Below are 20,875 nucleotides of genomic sequence, written 5' to 3' on the forward strand. Positions count from 1 at the left end.
GGGGTTTAAAGACATTTACATAGGTATCCTTCAAACCTCTTGTATTTTACGTTTGATATTCATCTGCGGATTGTTCTGTGAGCTTTGACATTTTGGGTCCAGCTTAAAGGGTAAAGTAAAAAAAAACTGTTTAAGTCCTGAAATTCAGGATTTGTTGTACTATTCAGAGACTATTCTTATGATTCTGTGTTTTCATAGATTTCATGTATAATAACACTGTGGATGCACACATGTGAAATTTCTTATTTTAAATCCACAACATAAGTATGTATGTAGTCTCTCCACATACAGGGTCATACTAACTACAGCTACACTGTAAAATCCGTGAACTTAGATGAGACATCAAATGAAATATTCAAAGTCAAATTGGCTTTTGGATGGTTTTGGGCTTTTACAAAGCCCAAACACTACAGAAGAGATAGAAATTGAATCAGTTCTATGACTAACAAAATGCAGTGTATTTCAAACCAAACAAAAATCATGTATAACATTATTTTATATGATGTTATTCCTTTCACTGAGACACATTGGAAATTAATAAGAGTGCAATAATCATAGTATCTGTGTGGATAGAACCACTCGCCCCAAGACAATCTCAAACTGTCTTCAACCTTTATATTCCCATACAAGCAATAACATAATCCCCATTCAGACAGAAGGCTCTGTCGTCCAATTTAGAGGAACTGCACGTGTAAAAAATGTTATACCTCTAGAGGCTTTTCAATTCAATGGTTTAAGAAGACACACTCGTTGCATCAGGTTTTTGAATGAACCTCATTGGTTTTAGCACATTCAATTCTCTGTGTCAGGAACAGGCTGAGGGTGAAAAAGACTCGAATAAGCATTGCAGGACTGACATTTTTCAAAATGCAACGTGTTTCTGGCCATTCCTATTCCCCAAATATCCTTGTTTTCATCCCTCTAGTCTAGCCTCTAAACATACACACCATCATACTTACGTACAGAAACACTCACACACACATGCATGGTAAAAATATGATGACCGGGACCCCCCCCCAATTCCAAGTTAGTCCATTGTCCATATACACATTAAATAGTACAGAGGTCACAGTTAATTTACAAAAGGTAGTGTGCCTGAAGCAACAAAAAAAGCACTGTCAGGCATTTCTGCTTATCAAAAAATCCCTCCCGGTCTCCCTCCTTCCCTCCCCAACACCAACCAACCCCAAAATTCACACATCTTTTTTCATTCCTTGTTTTCACAGATCAATACACAACACCAGCCTCATCCCCTCCCCCCTTCCACTGATAAGAGAAGAAACAACAACAAAAATTCTGAAAGAAATCCACATTAATCCAGGAAGGGCTTTTGTTAATTCCATTAATTGTCCATTTTGGATTAAAGTTTCCTCTGTCCTTTGCACAAAATTGTACACTCCCGTGTTACAATTTGGCAAGTGTTTTTTCTCTAATACCATCCTTGTTAAAGTTTTTGACTGGAGCATTTACTTTTAGGTTGCGAGGGGGAGAGTTATGTGTTCCCACCGAAAGTCATTAATTCCACAGTGTTGTGTTTCCCCATTAGTTGGAATAATCCCTTGATGTTTATTACTTCAACACATAGAGGCATACAGCTGTCAACTCTTTCTTGCATTGGTTATAAACCAACTTTTTTTCATTTTTTTTTTACAGAGTAAGGCCATAACCCAGATAATAGAAATAACAATTCAAATTTCTGTTGCTTTTTCATTGTTATTGTTAGTTTGTGTCATTGTTATTGTTTGCAGACAACAGTTGACAATTAGAAAACCTAAAGAAACATACAGTTGTACCCACAAAGGGATAGTATCACGTTCCAAACCTCTCCTTGACATTCACTTAAGATATTACAATCTCTGTGTCCTGACCTACACTTGGTTAGCATTCTGGTTCAATTCTAAATCATGTTAAGAAAAAAACAATTGATTTATCATCCTCCGATGTGCAAAAACATAAATGGGCAAGTTTTTCCCCCCACCCCTCTTCCAAGACCTTCATGTGAAGTGATGTTGTCATCAAAGATAAATAACTTTATTCTATCTGAAGATATAAACATTCTGATTTAGCTTTTATGAACATTACTATCAACTGTCTTTTTAAACAATTTGTGAGATTTAAAGAGATTTCCAAGGTGTTCAATCATCTGTAACAATACCACCTGCAGCAACAGGAATTTAGAAAGAGCACTGAGCATTTTCTGTCAATGCATCATTGGTTTTCTGTTATAAAATGGACTCAGATTCTCATAGTTTGTCCTTGATTGGGGCATTGTTTTGTTTAAGTTATCCTCAGGAATCATGGGATAACACAAATATCACCTAAACATGCACTTCATAATTCTGTCTTACTATTAACACTTCACAATTAGTATCTGCTCATTTCTGTTCAACGCTAATGAATACAAGATCAAACTTTTCTCGATGGCAGCTCTTCTTAACACGTGTTTTTCCCATCTCCCACTGATTTGAGGTGTTCATTAGACCAAATGAGAATGTTAATTGCACATTTTCGTAACGTATGACCATGCCATAATAACTCTTGCTGACTTTCCATGATAGCCTCTTGTCAGTTTCTACTTCCGTCGACTTCACTAAATCTTGCATGTTTTCTTTCAAGGGTATTAGTTGTTCAAATCATCAAAATTAATGTAGATCTCAAGATGGACAAATAAATAAACATAATAATTAATCTGAGAAACACCAAATAAACCCATGAGAGTGCCTGAATATGCTATTTGTACAAAACTCATATTTTGTATGTTTGACTGTGTTACTGATGCCTTTGATTGAAGCAGTTGAAGGAAGCAGTTTCATATTTGTTCCACATTAAAAGTAAGAATACATACATGCATCTGAGATGGACTCTTTTGTTGTTGGTTCAGTCTCCTATTCTTTCTGTGTGGAGAAGGCCATTTATTAAAAAAATAAAAATGGCAGTTAGCAGTTTAATGTAACTGATCTAAAAATCTATCCAAATCTATAAGCTGGAGTCAAAGGTGTTTTTGGTTTGATAATAAAATGCGGAAATCATACATTCTTTCTATAATAATTTTAGACCAACAATTGGTTTCATGATTTCTACACTGCAGCAACCACATGCCTGTTACTGTGTGTAATACTCCCCCAATAAGACTTTAGAAAAACTATTTAGAACATCCCAAATGAGCTTGAAATACCTCTGCTCTCCTCTGACAAGGAGAAACCCAGATACATCACATGGAGGTGAATGGAATTCTGAAATTCTAACCTCTTCAGCAGTTCCAGACTGACACCCACCCCTTTTAAATCATCTTGCACTGAATCAAAAGCCACAACAACTCAAATGGTCCCTCAGCCAACCAAACAACTCCCAGACATCCCTGTCACCCCACCCTCCCCAGGTAACGACCGCCCACCGTCCCCTTCACATGACGCGATAAGGCTCTCGGGGCAGATGAGGTTTAGTCCTACAGCTGGCTGGCAGGTGTGCCAGGAGCCCCTTCTTCAGGTCCTTGTTGAGGAAGAAGCAGACAATGGGGTTGACCCCTGCCTGGGCAAAGCTCATCCATACGGTGGTGGAGAGGTACCGGTGCGGTATGGTGCAGGCCTTGACAAACACCCGCCAGTAGCAGGCCACTATGTAGGGTGACCACAGCACCAGGAACAACAGGGTGATCACGTAGAACATCCTGCCAAGCTGCTTCTCCGCCTTGAACTCCTCCATGCCCAACAGGCGCCGGTTCTGGTTGTGCAAGTTCTGCCGGATGCCCAGCAGGGTGGGCGGCATGGGGCCCCGACCAAAGCCTGCGATCCAGTTGGCTGCCGCCTGGCCGGTGGCGCCAGGCCCGTGGAAGGTCCAGTTTTGGCTAATAGCTGGCACCATCTGGACAGGCTTCATCTTGCGGTGCTTGTACTCGAAGAGCAGCAGTTTCATGTAGACCACGTGCGTGGCCAGGATCAGCACGGCCAGCATCAGCATAAAGCCCAGTGTGTCGTTTGCCTTGAAGTAGCGGTGCTCGAAGATGCACTGGTCCTCCTCGCGGATGAACTTGTAGGTGCCCACATCAAAGACAGGTGGGAAGGCCATGGCCACCGACAGTGTCCACACCATGCACACCACCGCCACACACGTCCAGAAGGTCATGCGCTTGGAGTAGAAGCGGTGGTGGGCGATGGCCATGTAGCGCGTCACGCTGATGCAAAACAGCATGAAGGCGGCATGGAAGCAGAAGAGCACGGCCATGAAGGCCACCACCTTGCAGCTGAGCACGCTGTAGGTCCAGGCCGAGCCGTTCTTGATGGACACCAGCACGAAGGGGAAGCAGACGGCCGAGCGGATGGTGTCGGCCAGGCACAGGTCCAGCAGGAAGTAGTAGGGGGCCTTGTGCAGGGCCCGGTCCCTGAGGACCAGCAGAGACACCACCAGGTTCCCCACCAGGCTGATGCAGATGATTAGCCCCAGTAGGACCAGTTTGATGTAGGTGGACACAGCTGACGATGGGCCCCCGACTGCCATCCCTCCCGTCGTGGCCACCACCGCCGCCAGGGGACCGCCGAGCCCCTCACTGGTCTCGTTGCCATTGGCCATCCCTTTGTCTCCCAGGTTATGCCCTCTTCTCTCCTGAAATCCACTCCTCCTTCTCCCTCTCCTCCTCCGCCTCCTCCTCCAGCTGCCCTTTCGTTCGTCCTCGTGGTTGCCTCTCCTTTTGATCTCACATGGAACCGGAGCGCTTCAGTCCGCATTGCCCCATTTTTCACTAAGCCCCTCGTTTCCTGTAGCTCTACCTCTCGTGCCTCTTCTTCTCACAGCTTCAGCTCCTGTAAACAGGAAGTAAGAACAGCAAGCATTAAACGTTTGGATGGACTTCCAGGTCTTACATCAGTGTGGAATAATACAACAGTGTAAGCGTTTACAGGGAGTATACTGTATAAGGTTAATATGAGAGGTGTGTGTCTCTTGGCTTTTCTAGTATTAAAATACAATGCTTTTATGATTCCAGCATTGGCCTAGCTGGACTGCAGCAGTTGTTTTGTAAAATGTCATAATTTCCAGGAAGTGGTGGTTATGATATGCAATGATTACCTAACTGTCAATATCGTGCTAGGCCAATATGGAGTTAGGTAAGAGTATGAAGTGTTAGACACAGCCGTTCTACCAACCGTGTAACTACCTATATGCAGATGATTAGCCCTAGTAGCCCCAGTTTACATACAGTGGTTTCCAGAATGATTGGATCCCTTGATAAGGATGAGCAAAAAATACGGTATCAAATAAATAATACAAATACTGAGCTAAATTGTATGCTCATTTAATTAAAAAAAATATGAAAGATATTTGTCAAAATGATTATTTGTCAAAATTGTTTTCAATACTCCAGCAGCATTTTTTTACATTTGCATTGATGTCATTTAGCACAGTGGTTCCCAAACTCTGGGGCCCGTGGGTCCCCCTTCCCCCCCAAAATAAATAATAAAACAAAATCACGCCGGCTTTCAACTTACTCTTAAAAGTTGTAATAGTAGAATGCACAAAGTGCAATTTGAAATTGGCTAGTGCATCATCAGTTCCTCTTGTCATGTCAGTCATTGCAGACCTTAGAGAGATATTTATAACTTGTCAGAAATGTCCAGATCAACTAGCCCATGTCAGCTAATGTTTTTTTAGCCCATATATACTGTTGTCAATTTTTTTGTCACTCAAATATCACATGGCATGGCAAAATGTATAGAATTGCAAGAAAATTTGCTTTAAAACTTAAAAATGTTCTTTGCACCCTGACAAAATGTGTAGAATTGCAAGAAATAAGCTTTAAACCTGCAAAATTCTCTGAACAGTGATGGTGCCCATAGATATAGACGTGGCGGGGGATGTTCCCCAATGCTGGAAGGGGGGCCCCGAATGAAAAAGTGTGGGAACCCCTGTCTTAAGAGAGCTATTTATAACTATTCAGAAATCTCCAGATCAACTAGACCATGTCAGCTAACGATCCCTTAATAAAGATGAGGACAAAAGACTGTATAAAATGAATAATACAAATACTGAGCTATATTGTATGCTACCAAAAAATAGAACAATTCCATTATTTTATACTAATACAATTGCTCAGAGAAAGAGGTTTTGTTCAACAAGTAATAAAAAATATTTAAAAGATATTGATCAAAATGATTGGATCATCTGTTTTCAATACTCCAGCACCCTCCCAATGCGAGGATAATGACACTGAGCCTTTTTCTAAAATGTTTTATGAAATTAAAGAACACATTGGGAGGGTTCTTAAACCATTCCTCCATTCAGAATCTTTCCAGATCCTCGATATCCTTCATCTGTGCTTATGGACTGCCCTCTTCAATCCAAACAACACATTTTCAATGGGGTTCAATTCTGGAGACTGAGATGACCATTGCAAAATGTTGATTTTGTGGTAAATTAACAATTTCTTTGTGGATTTTGGTGTACACTTGTGGTTATTGTCTTGCTAGAAGATTCACTTGCGGCCTCCAGGCAGAGGCAACCAGGTTTTTGACTAGGAATGGTCTAAGGTCCCTCCCAATGTGTTCTCCAATCTCATAAACATTTTAGAAAAAGGTTCAGTGACTTTATCCTCGCAGGGGGAGGGTGCTGAGCAGCTAGGCAAAAATGGAGGAAAACTAAACTTCCGGAGAATCTATCATCCTTCCACTCCCTCCTCTTTACCTTCTCTTCTGTATCCTCTGCTAAAGCCACTTTCTATCACTCTTAATTCCAAGCCTCTGCCTCCAACCCTGGGAAACTCTTTTCCACCTTCTCCTTCCTCCTTAATCCTCCACCTCCTCTCCCTCCTTCCTCTCTTGATAAAAAGGTTGATGACATCCACTCCTCATTCACTCAGCATACTGAGTCCACTGGTCCCACTCACACAGAACTCCCTACACCTTGACCTCTTTCTTCCCTCTCTCTCCAGCTGAAATCCTGCTGAAATCCAGCTGAAATCCAGCCATGCCCTACAACCTTCCCACTCGACGGCCATCCCCTCTTCCCTTCTCCAGACCATCTCTGGAGACCTTCTCCCATTCCTCCCTCATCAACTCATCCCTGACCACTGGCTGCGTCCCCTCTGACTTCAAGATGGTCAGAGTATCTCTCCTCCTCAAGAAACCAACACTCAACCCCTCTGATCGGTCTCCCTTCATTCTTTTCCAAAACACTTGAGCGTGCTTTCTCTGACCAACTCTCTCGTTATCTTTTTCTGAACGGTTTTCTTGACAATAATCAGTCAGACTTCAAGACGGGTCACTCAACTGAGACTGCTCTTCTCTGTGCCAAAGCTGACTCTCTCTCTCTGCTGTTCTTATCCTCCTCGATCTATCTGCTGCCTTCGACACTGTGAATTACCAGACCCTCCTCTCCACCCTCTCAGGATTGTGCGTCTCATGCTCTGCACACTCCTGGATTGCATCCTACTTGGCATGTGCTCCTACCAGGTGGCGCGGAGAGGATCTGTGTCTGCACCATGTGCTCTCACTACTGGTGTCTCCCAGGGCTCAGTTCTAGGTCCTCTCCTCTTTTCTCTATACACCAAGTCACTCGGCTTTGTCATATCCTCTCATGGTCTCTTCTATCGTTGCTATGCGGATGACACTCAACTGCTTTTCTCATTCCCCTCTTGACACCCAGGTGGCAACACGCATCTCTGCGTGCTTGGCAGATATCTCAGCTTGGATGTCAGCCCGCCACCTCAAGCTCAACCTCAACAAGACGGAGCTGCTCTTCCTCCCAAGACCTCTCCATCATGTTTGAAAACTCTACTGTGTCCCCCTCCCAGAGTGCAAAAGACCTTGGCGTGACCCTGGACAACACCCTGTCATTCTCTGCAAACATCAAAGCAGTGACTTGCTCCTGCAGGTTCATGCTCTACAACATCCGTGGAGTACGACCCTACCTCACACAGGAAGCGGTGCAGGTCCTAATCCAGTCACTCGTCATATCCCTTCTGGACTACTGCAACTCTACTGGCTGGACTCCCCGCTTGTGCCATCAAACACCTACAACTTATCCAGAACACTGCAGCCCGTCTTGTGTTCAACCTCCCAATTTCTCTCTTCATCCCACTCCTCCATACACTCCACTGGCTTCCAGTCGAAGCGGGCATCCACTACAAGACCAAAGTACCTGCCTATGGAGCAGCAAAGGGAACTGCCCTGCTCTACCTTCAGGCTATGCTCAAACCCTACATCCAAACCCGAGCGCTCTGTTCTGCCACCTCTGGTCTCTTGGCTGTCCCACCCCTACGGGAGCAGTGGTCAAAGCTCTCCTCTGTCCTGGCACCCCAATGGTGGAACCAGCTTTCCCCTTATGCTAGGACAGCACTGTCCATGCCCAAAATACAAAAATGTCTGAAAACCTACCTCTTCAAAGAGTATCTTAAATAATACATCTGCCTTATGTCTCAGCTAGTTTAACTGTAAGTTGCTCTGGATAAGAGCTTCTGCTAAAAAAAATTAAAAAGACTAAAACGCAAATGTAATTAAATGGTTCTGGAGTATTGAAAACAGGGGATCCAATAATTTTGACCCATATCTTTTTTATATTACTTGTTTAACAAATGAGCATACAATTTAGCCCAGTATTTGAATTATTTATTTTATACAGTATTTTTTGCTCATTGTTATCAAGGGAACCAATAATTCTGGACCCCACTGTATGTAGTACATCATAATAATAAGGTATGTTATTCCATTTCAGTTAAATCTTTAAGGGATAGTTCGGGATTTTGACAATTAACCCCTTTATCTACTTCCCCAGAGTCAGATGGACCCGTGGATACAATTATTATTATTTTCCACAAAGCTAACGCTAGTGTAACGTTCGTCGCCTGGTGACGAGGAAGCGGACCAAAACGCAGCTGGGAGCGAACACATGTTTATTCAACACACTGGAATTTTAAACATGTACACAAAACTCAAGAAAAATGCAGCTACGTTACGTGCTCAAACAAAGAGACAACACCCCACAAACAGCGTGGGGAAAACAGCAACTTAAATGTGATCCCAATCAGAGACAATTAGCGACAGCTGTCTCTGATTGGGAATCGACAGAACCCAACATAGAAATAAACCCACCTAGAGCCTACACAAGGCTAAAACGTAAACCAAACACAAACCAATGAAAAATACCTAACATGACACACCCTGACCCAATATACCTGAGTTCACCTGGTCAGGGCGTGACAGCTAGTTAGAATTGGCTCGCAAAACTACCTCTAACTTCCTTCATACTGGACGCAGAGACATACAAATGGTATCCTGAACTATCCCTTTAACTCATTTTCCATCTTTATGTCTAAGTCTGTCCCACCTGTCCCACCCTTTACCCCAAAATAAAGTTCTGACTGTAGTTGTTTACAACATTAATACATTGTATTAAAGCCCCTATCTTCGAGCATTATACAAGGCCTGTAATACAGAATCAAATGTCATAATAGTGGAGGAAGATGTTCAAGTCATCATCCTCGGAATTACACAAATCATTTGTCCCATGGAATCAATCAACTGTTTCTACAAGGGGCGAAACAGGGCTCACATAGGCATCTGCTGTAGCATGCTGTGGAACATCTTCTCCTTCCCCCTCAGCACCAATCATATCAGCTGTTTTCTCCACACGCTACATGGCATGCCAGCAACTAGTCTGTCACGGTAATTACCTCGCTTGTTGCTAGGCTACAACACCTTATATTATTTTGTGTGTGTGTGTGTGTGTGTGTGTGTGTGTGTGTGTGTGTGTGTGTGTGTGTGTGTGTGTATGTATGTATGTATGTATGTATGTGTGTGTGTGTGTGTGTGTGTGTGTGTGTGTGTGTGTGTGTGTGTGTGTGTGTGTGTGTGTGTGTGTGTGAAGGAGATGGGGGGAAAACAAATCACTTGTGAAGTTGAGATGGCATTTGCTTGATGAAGCCTCATTGGTGCAGTCACTTTGGGGACCACTGACCGGGCATTTCCAAAAGAGGTTGCATTGCACAGTGACACTTGAGATGTACAGTATGTCTGATAGCTCAGTGGTGTGCATGTGTAGGTGTCTGTGCATGCTCTCTTGTGTATGAGTGTGTGTGTGTGTGTGTGTGTGTGTGTGTGTGTGATGGGAGTCAATCGGTATTGACCACTCCACCACCATCATTTGTATTGATGAAACCGTCGGAAGTGATCGGGGGAATGCACAGGTGATGATTATGGAGTATGTGAGTCCTACAGGAGAGAGAAGGGCTTAGACCCATTGTTTCACCGCAGGCATACTAATGTATTTCTGTCACAGTAATTACAGCAGCTTGTTGCTAGGCTACAGGACCATTCTGCCTTGTGCTGTGCTATTCTGTGTGTGTGTGTGTCTGTCTGTCTGTCTGTCTGTCTGTCTGTCTGTCTGTCTGTCTGTCTGTCTGTCTGTCTGTCTGTCTGTCTGTCTGTCTGTCTGTCTGTCTGTCTGTCTGTCTGTCTGTCTGTCTGTCTGTCTGTCTGTCTGTCTGTCTGTCTGTCTGTAAGACTATATGAACTATTGTGATGAATGGTGGGGACATTGATAGTTTCAGATGGAGAATAGCTATGGTTTCGTTTTTTCTGGGGAGTGCATACCATATGAGAAAGCCAATGAAGGTATCACACAATAAACTGTTTTCAGTTATTAGTGCACCCATAGTTAGTTCTCAAAGTCTATGATAACACTTCAGAATAATTTTCTTAGTAAACAATTATTTATACGTAGAGTAAAATTATTATACACATTTAGAATAATTTCTAAAACATTTATAAGCATACCTGAGTATTTATGATGGCGTACTAATTAAAGTTATTATAAAGTGCTAACACAGTTACTCATAATAACCCAGTGGTCCCTGATGAACCCAGTTCTCCTTCATTTAAAACAACACCCATATTATTGAATAATAATGCTTATATTAATGAATAAGAGCTGAAATACATAAATGTACACTACTGGTCAAAAGTTTTAGAACACCTACTCATTCAAGGGTTTTTCTTTATTTTTACTATTTTTTGCTATTTCTACATTGTAGAATAATAGTGAAGATATCAACACTATTAAATAACACATATGGAATCATGAAGTAGCCAAAAAAAGTGTTAAACAAATCTAAATATATTTTATATTTGAGATTCTTCAAATAGCCACCCTTTGCCTTGATGACAACTTTGCACACTCTTAGCATTCTCTCAACCAGCTTCATGAGGTAGTCACCTGGAATGCATTTCAATTAACAGGTGTGCCTTCATTTGTGGAATTTATTTCCTTCTTAATGCATTTGAGCCAATCCAGTTGTGTTGTGACAAGGTGGGGGGGGGGTATACAGAAGATAGACCTATTTGGTAAAAGACCAAGTCCATATTATGGCAAGAACAGCTCAAATAAGCAAAGAGAAATGACAGTCCATCATTACTTTAAGACATGAAGATCAGTCAATCCGCAAAATTTCAAGAACTTTGAAAGTTTCTTCAAGTGCAGTCGCAAAAACCATCAAGCGCTATGATGAAACTGGCTCTCATGAGGACCACCAAAGGAATGGAAGACCCAGAGTTACCTCTACTGCAAATAATACGTTAATAGTTAAATAAAGGTTAAAATATATATATATAATATAAAAAATATATATTTGAAATTGAGTTACCAGCCTCAGAAATTGCAGCCCAAATAAATGCTTCACAGAGTTCAAGTAACAGACACATCTCAACATCAACTGTTCAGAGGAGACAGTGAATCAAGTGAATCATGAGACCATGAGTGAATCATGGTCGAATTGCTGCAAAGGAACCACTACTAAAGGACATCAATAAGAAGAAGAGACTTGCTTGGGCCAAGAAACACGAGCAATGGACATTAGACCGATGGAAATTTGTCCTTTGTTCTGGAGTCCAAATTTGAGATTTTTAGTTCCAACCGGATGGTCTCCGCATGTGTATTTCCCACTGTAAAGCATGGAGGAGGAGGTGTTATGGTGTGGGGGTGCATTGCTGGTGACACTGTCTGTGATTTATTTAGAATACAAGGCACACTTAACCAGCATGGCTATCACAGCATTCTGCATCGATACACCATCCCATCTCTTTTGTGCTTAGTGGGACTATCATTTGTTTTTCAATAGGACAATGACCCAACACACCTCCAGGATGTGTAAGGGCTATTTTACCAAGAAGGAGAGTGATGGAGTGCTGCATCAGATGACCTGGCCTCCACAATCACCAGACCTCAACCCAATTGAGATGGTTTGGGATGAGTCGGACCGCAGAGTGAAGGAAAAGCAGCCAACAAGTGCTGAGCATATGTGGGAACTCCATCAAGACTGTTGGAAAAGCATTCCAGGTGAAGCTGGTTGAGAGAATGCCAAGATTGTGCAAAGCTGTCATCAAGGCAAAGGGTTGTTATTTGAAGAATCCCAAATCTAAAATATATTTTGATTTGTTTAACACTTTTTTGGTTACTACACGATTCCATATATGTTATTTCATAGTTTTGATGTCTTCACTATTATTCTACAATATAGAAAATAGTACAAATAAAGAAAACCCCTTGAATGAATAGGTGTTCTAAAACTTTTGACCGGTAGTGTACCTTTAAACCAATTTCAATATGGCATATTTTTTTAAAAAACCTATAGGGGCCTATATTCTTGTTAATTGCCTAATCTCTCATATACATATATTCTTCCATTTTTGATTTGTTATAGTAAATTCAATATTTCAGATATAAACAGGGGCTTACCTAATTAGTCATGAGACATTTTTAAACCAAAGCAATGTCACAGTTTTGTGTTGCTAGCTATAGAAAGGGACTGTGGTATCATTTGACTCTGTTCACATGATGCAATACTATGGTCATGGAGACATAATGTCTTCTATATTACCATTCCCCATGGTTACATTTGTGGAATACTATAGATTCCAACAAACGACCGGGGGCCCTGTGACTGCTTATGGCTTATGCCTGGGGCCGGTCCTGGGTGGCACCTGATATATTGAGTTAGTAGATTAACAATAGCTAGATGAAGTATGTGGTTGAGGGTCACTTGTCTGTGTCAATAGCAGAATCACAGCAGAAACACACACCTGTCATAGGCTAATAATTGGTAAAGTATTAGAATCATTTTTTTTTATTGTAGCATACACTATTGGTGTCTCCTATTCAATCACCTCTATCATTACACCTCTATCATTACACCTAAGATATTTAGAATGAATTAGGCTGTTCCAGAGCCTTATATTGAGATAAAGAATCTATAATCCAAATATAAGGCTCTGGTCTATTACATTTCATGTGACTTTATTAGTCTAAGTGGCATGAACCTTGGTGGCTAGAACATGAGAACAGTTTGTAGAAGCCCTACAGTCAGGGCCGGCTCTAGCCTTTTGGAGGCCCTAAGCGAGATTTGGTTTGGGGGAATGCTAACAAGCAGGCCAACTCTTGACAGCAGAGAATTTTGAAGTTCATTTCCTGCAATTCCACAAATTTAGCCTCGGGGCAGGGAGACATTTTTTCTGTTTTAAAGCAAGTTTTCTTCAGTTCTAACCATTTTCCAATGGGGCGGAGAGAACATTTAGCAATTTTATTTCACATTTCTTGCAATTCTACTCATTTTGCCGCTTATGTTACTTATGCCTGGAGGCCAAAAAGGTATTAGAGAAATAGGCATATGAAGAATAGATTATTAATTTACAGAAAGATGTGAGTGGAAAAAGAGTTCAAACGTTGGGAAAAAAGAAAGATATTGATGAGGTAAGATTACATCACCATGTGTAGGCCTATATAATTTTGATTGCAAAATTAATATACTGGCTATAGGGATATAAGAGCTTCACAGGAATACCGAAAGGCTATTGATCATGAGGGGAGGGGCCTGGAGAAATTGGAGTGGGTTGGTGGTAGCTGAGCCATTGTCAAGAACTGGATAGCAACAGCAATAGAGTACCGCTGCCATGGTCGCGGTGGGAGGAGGCGACGCGGAATTCACCAACCAAAGGAGCCGGAATCACTCTGACACTGTTCAACACCGACCGAATGCAATTATAAACAACGGTATTAGAATATGAATAAACACATCCGGGGCTAGGGAAAATACAATAGGTTTAGTGGTGGGCTTGACGCGTCATGTTTGAAGTTAAGTAAATGCATGAACAATTGCGAATAGGCCTAGAGCCTATGGTAGACTGGGTCATTTGAAGCATTCAACTTGATCCGATCCTTTCAGAATTCATGAACAGATGATGTTGATAATAATTCATCACCGAGGGCTGATGACGAGACCCCAACACCCCAGTTGCATCGCATTCGCAAATGGGTAGACCTGTATCGATGCTGTCATAACGGAAATTCGCCCAGTGAATAATATAGTTACCGATTGATATAGCCTCGTGTCCATAATGCGGTTCCTTGATGTAATTTACATAGGGCATAGATCACACAAATGGCACTTAAATCTGCAGTGGTGTGTGTCGACTACAATAACCAAAATATATTAAGGCCCTACATGTACAGTTTGTCTATGGCATGCGTCATGGGGCTGCATGAATCATAACAGAAATAGGCTATGTTGTAGCCCCAAAAATGGGTTTCACTCGCGTTAACGAATTAACCAGGTACCCGAGAGAAAAAATAAGGCTACGTGGGGCCTGGGAGTAATAACAAAAACACCGAAACAAAAAAATGACATAGGAAGGTGAAAGGAAATCTTACCTTATTTATTATGCTTGTCCTCGAGACAAAGGCTTAGGATTTTATTCTAGGCCGCTTGTTGCAGTCCACATTAAATATAAAATGATTCAAAGATCATGGTAAAGCAACAGTAAATGGCATAGAGGGGTCAACAAAACGAGCATAAATTCCAAATATAATCCACAATGAATGTCGACATCCTTCACAATTAAATGACTGAAAACATAATTTATACAAGGTATTGTCACCTCAGTAGAATCAGATCTTAATGCACATATACTTTTACTTTTGCAAGGCTCCCCCGTCAATTAAGCCTGTTGCAGACTTCTTAAATAAACACAGGTTTTAAAGAACAAAAAGGATCGTTTCCTCTTTTTTCGTGTGCATGTCATGTCTTCGGGTTTTCCATAAAGCTCTCCCAATGTTCAGCAATAAATTCCCATCACATTGACAGAATAGAACAAATGAGTAAATTCCAATTCTGACAATCTTTTCTGTTTTCAAATACTTATTTCTCGGTGAATGTCATCAACTGGATCCTATCACTGGTAAACGCATCTCAATTGTGAAAATAACGGTGGTCATATTACAGAACATCACGCTTTTATCGTGGGTCTTGCTCTGCTTGTTGGATTCTCCATCAAAAAAAGAGACGCCTTTTTTCGACCATTCTAGTCTCCAGTGATTTATATTTTCAGTGATAACCCATCCTCTTCCATATTCAACTGTAGGCCAATATGCGGACTCCGTTCAGAGTGCAGTCATCTTTTTTTTAAAATATGTACACTGTGTCTGTAGGCGCCCTATATATTTAAAAATGCACCCGTCTGGTTTGGTCTTTGAAGGGATTGAAAAAAACGATTCATTGTTTGCGGTGATAAATCCCAAATCCCAGGTCTTTCACGGACATGTCAAGTCGTTCGGAATCCATCCTCGGTCCTTGTATAAATAATGAAAACTAGAAATGACCAATAATGAAATGGCTGTTAGCAATGGTGAATTGGAAACAGCGGCTCTCGTCTATGCGCGGAGCCTCGGGTTTCCCTCGGCTCCCTTCGGAATTAGCGAGGTAAGATTCGGGATCTTTCGGAATAGGACAGGCGCGTGGTACCGTGTTCTAGAGAGAAAAAAGAATCCGTGTAATACACAATCAGTCACATAACTTCACTACATGGAAAGGATATTGGAAATATTATCTCCCCTCTTCATGATGTGACAGTTTGAAGTTACTGTGCCCTTTTTTTTTAACAAAGCATATATTTCAATTGCTGTAGGCTATTGTTTTTAATGTTGTCGCTTTCCCATCATGGTGGTAGGCCCTATAATAAAGTATTACTTGACCTGATCATGTGATAGCAAAGTATATTTATATGTAAATATAGATTGTTTATACAGTGAGCTCCAAAAGTATTGGGACAGTGACAATTGAATTTGAAATGATATGAGGTTAAAGTGCAGACTGTCAGCTTTAATTTGAGGGTATTTTCATCCATATTGGTGAACCGTTTAGAAATTACAGCACTTTTTGTACATAGTCCCCCCATTTTAAGGAACCAAAAGTAATGCCCTTATATGTGTATTAAAGTAGCGAAACGTTAAGTATTTGGTCCCATATTCATAGCACGCAATGACTACATCAAGCTTGTGACTCTACACATTTGTTGAATGCATTTGCTGTTTGTTTTGTTTATTTTTTGTGCCCAATAGAAATGAATGGTATATAATGCCTTGTGTCCTTTTGGAGTCACTTTTATTGTAAATAAGAATAGAATATGTTTCTAAACACTTCTACATTCATGTGGATGCTACCATGATTACGGATAGGCCTGAATGAATCGTGAATAATGATGAGTAAGAAAGTTACAGACACCCAAATATCATACCCCCAAGACATGCTAACCTCTCACCATTACAATAGCAGGGGAGATTAGCATTTTTTGGTGGGTATGATATTTGTGCGTCTGTTACTTTCTCACTCATCATTATTCACAATTCATTCAGGCCTATCCATAATCATGGTAGCATCCAGATGAATGTAGAAGTGTTTAGAAACATATTCTATTCTTATTTACAATAAAAGTGACTCCAAAATAACACAATACATTATTTACCATAGCCATTGTATAATTTCAAATCCAAAGTGTTGGAGTACAGAGCCAAAACAACAAAAAAATGTGTCACTGTCACAATACTTTTGGAGCTCACTATATATCAAGGGTCAGACTGAAGCAACAGCTGCCACTCTAGAGAGCTAAAGAAAAAGTCAGGTGCACTGCAATTTCTCATCTGTCTTTAGTTTAGATGACTATCTGTTTAGATGTTGTTTTTTTACTTGAATCATCGTCATCCTCATCATCATAATAATCATCATCGCCCTATCATCCTCCTCATCATAATAATCATCATTATCATAATTATAATCAAAATCATAATCATCATCATCCTCAACCCCATCCTCATCCTTATCATCATTATTATCACCATCATCACTATCGTCATCTCTACAAATACTTCCATAGTATTAGTGAAGGTCAGACTGCATTGTGGATGCATCAGACCACATGGCTTCACCAGGTGATGTTGATATTGACATAAAAAGCGGTGCTGTAAGTCACTTCCCTTGTAAGGCTCTTGGTGCCCAATCATTTAATCCTGCTCTAAATCCCTGGTAAAAAGGTGTTTTGTCTCGGCATGACACAACACTGTGCCGAGTGCCGTCATGCCTGCCTCGACAGCTGTCTAAACCGCTGGAAGCTAGGGGACCAGATGGCATCTCCTGACAAAGGGAAATATTTAGGAAAGAGAGCTGGACACAGAGTAACTCTCCCAAAAATCATAGCAACAATCCATTGGAGGTTTTTCTTCATTCTGTGGGGCCGGGGAAGAATGTAAAACTGTCTTTTTTCAATTGAATTTGTGTCCTAGTATAAGCTTGTTCAGCCAAGGTCAATGTCAAAGTAAATGGTGAATATTACATAATAATGGACTTCTAGGAACTTCTTGCCGTTGTGTGTATGGCAAACGAGGCATATAGTGTGCATCTGCCAACCGGGAAGCCTGGTCCCAGGTAAGATCTTGGCTGGGAGGCAAAGTGAACTGTAGCCTGTCCCTACTGCTCATGATTCCTGGACAACTGTTCCTATCTGTCTCGACAGACCATAAAAAAGAGCTGAATATCATATGGAGTAGTCTGGGAACCTGCAGTCTTTGATGTGTAGGCTAAGGATCTGGGGAGTCTATGACCCAATACTATCTGGAAGAACAGGGCTTATTACCCCCCATTGTTTTATATTTTATGGTACTAATATTAAGATGATAATATATTCGTTAGCATTGCAAAACTATGGATTGCAGATTCTGTATGCCTTTAGAATACTTTATTAATACAATTACTTAAATCTGTAATTTGGGTGAACTTTCCCTTTAACAGAGATGGTTCATCTCTCTCAATAGCCTTGTACTCACATGTTTATGGTTCATCTGTTGGTATGACAACAGTGTTATCTGAATGGTCTGTGAAACTGATGGGTATTTCCCTAGAATGAGGGCCAGACTTAGGTTTTATTGAATGAGAATATAAAATACTGTTGTGTAATGTTTACCATTGGGTAGTTAGAATTAAATCAAATGACCTCAATGTTGTTATACTGTATACGGTGGTACTGGAACTAAAACATCTCAATTCCATCTGCATTAATCAACGTCAATGTTAGCTCTGTAACAGGATGAACCACATATGAGTATTACCAAGTAAAGTCATTATCTAACTCTATATAACCTTGTACTAAATTACTAATACTGTATGTTGGCCATTGTCATAAAATAGTAATAGAAAAAGGCCACCTTGAAATTTGATGAGACTATTTTCAATGACAAGTTATTAATACAGCATGGCTAATGAGTTCTGAAATAAGTTTTAGGACAAAACATTTTAATAAGTTTTAGGACAAAACATTTTGTCAATCTGTATTCAGTCAAAGTCATGTGATATCAATGGATATATTTCTGTAATTTTCAGTGTATTTTGTTGCTTCACTTAGCAGATTAAACTATTGGTTTTTAACAAATAGATTTGTGATGAATGAAAATAGGCCTACTATCATACAGTAACTGTTACAGAATTTCCAAATTATATCCTAAAAATTTGAAAAACACACCATGGCATTAATTAAAAAACAGTTATGAAAAACAAACCCCACACAGGTTTTTGTCAAGGCCTGTATTCAGTTGTTATCTAATAAGGGTAATGTTTAATAAGAATGTATTGAAAATGAAATTGAGATGCTCAAGTAGACAGCTTCCTTGCAACTTCCTGTGGTGTATTTTAGATAGATGACCTTTGAAAACCTGAAAAATAACTTTTCAGAACAAAGTGTTTACACCTGCTTAGAATGTCGTACTTTACCTCGCGTGGGCTTCCCCGTTGCGTAATGGACAATTTTTCGTTGGTTATGTTAATGTTTCCTCTGTAAAATGCCTTGCTAACAATTTTCGGTGGTGATGGTGGTATTAATGATACTGATGATCATCATCTTTATTACAGAATAAATGAAGAAGTAAAGTAGACACAACAACAGCAAGAAATTCAATTTCTCTTAAGAAATACACATTTTGATGTCATCAGCTGTAACATTGATATTTTCATAAACTGTTTAATTCTAAAACGATACTGATCAGTCTACTACCCAATGGTAAACATTGCACAACTTCTTGCAGTACCTTATATTCTCATTCAATATAAACCTACGTCTGGCCTTCATTCTAGGGAACTTTTCATGCTGTTACTGTTTTGAGCATGTACTACTGTACGTCATAATGAAAATGTAACCTTCAGCAAGTCACGATTATGACACCTTGAGGTCAACAACTGCCTACTTTCACCACCACTCCTCTCACGCGAGGAAAGAGGAAAAGTTGAATAAGAGACATATTCATTTCATTATGAATCACTTTCAAATTAATATGTAGGAGGTAAGGATGCAAATTCACAAAAAAGTGCTTTTCAAATGTCTTGTCAGCAAGTATCAATACAATATGTGTGGTCAGGAATGTCAGAATGTGTGGTAAAAGACAGAACAATCTGTGTCCTTTCTCTGTTCCACCGCAGAATGAGGTTAATTTCATTGTTTTCCCTCAGCTGTGTTTTACATTCACACAAGAATACAAGTTTCAGGCAAATGTGTCTTGGTACACATGATAAACCCTACTCCTCATAGCCAGTCCAAGAGTTAAATGGGTAAAAGGAGTTAAGAGAGAACTCTGGAAAGTTATTTAGGGATGTGGTTTGGAGACAGTGCTGGTTAATTGTAGGCTAGATGCAGGGTTTAGAGCCTGCAGATAGCTCTGCAGAGAGTGTAGGCCCCTCAGGGTCATGGTGTCACGTAACGTGGTCTCATAGTCTAGATATAACATAGTAAATGTACATTTACTCAAATTAGTAAAATATGTTACATTTGGTATGGTTACATAAGACAGATGGTTAATTAAGGCAAACATGAAAGTGGTTGGTCAGCGTGGATGGGTGTTTAACGCGAATGTCTAGCAAACCAAAGGTTGCAAGTTCTCATCACGAGTAACTTTAGCATTTAAGCTAATTAGCATATTTCCAACTGCTTACTACTTTTCAAATTAGTAAAAAATGTTACATTTGGTATGGTTACATAAGACAGATGGTTAATTAAGGAAAACATGAAAGTGGTTGGTCAGCGTGGATGGGTTTTTAACGCGAATGTCTAGCAAACCAAAGGTTGCAAGTTCTCATCAAGAGTAACTTTATCATTTAAGCTAATTAGCACATTTTCAACTGCTTACTACTTTTTAGCTACTTTGCAACAACTTAGCATGTTAGCTAACCCTTCCCCTAAACCCAAACCTTAACCCTTTTAGCTAACCCTTCCCCTAACCCTAACCCTTTAACCTAACTCCTAAACTAAACCCTAACCTTAACCCTAACCCCTAGCCTAGCTAACGTTAGTCAGCTAGGTAACATTAGCCACCTAGCTAGAATTTGTAACATATCAGAAGTTCTGCAAAATTTGTAACATACACTGAGTATACCAAACATTAGGAACACCTTCCTAATATTGACATGTCGCATGCAGACAACCCAACTCATTTAACTTACTTATGCTAATTCAGTGCAATACAGTGGATTACCTAACTAATCAACAGTATCACAACACAAACTCTTTCTGTACACTGCCATTGTCAC

The 20,875-nt window shown here is 40.4% G+C and overlaps 1 protein-coding gene across 1 annotated transcript; it reads right to left on the bottom strand.

Annotated features, from left to right (window-relative positions):
• Positions 1-1,015: 1,015 nt before the first annotated feature.
• On the bottom strand, positions 1,016-15,706 carry LOC106566828 (probable G-protein coupled receptor 173). The gene is made up of 2 exons (XM_014135278.2): positions 14,686-15,706; positions 1,016-4,796 (listed from the first exon to the last, which is right to left on the bottom strand). The coding sequence occupies exon 2, from the start codon at positions 4,564-4,566 to the stop codon at positions 3,403-3,405; it is 1,164 nt and encodes a 387-aa protein (XP_013990753.1). The 5' UTR covers positions 4,567-4,796; positions 14,686-15,706; the 3' UTR covers positions 1,016-3,402.
• Positions 15,707-20,875: the final 5,169 nt, after the last annotated feature.

Source organism: Salmo salar, chromosome ssa13 (assembly GCF_905237065.1).
Source record: "Salmo salar chromosome ssa13, Ssal_v3.1, whole genome shotgun sequence".
NCBI lineage: Eukaryota > Metazoa > Chordata > Actinopteri > Salmoniformes > Salmonidae > Salmo > Salmo salar.

Bases quoted from the DNA above. Each gene is read 5' to 3' on its own strand.
- LOC106566828 (XM_014135278.2), bottom strand. From the start codon at position 4,566: ATGGCCAATGGCAACGAGACCAGTGAGGGGCTCGGCGGTCCCCTGGCG.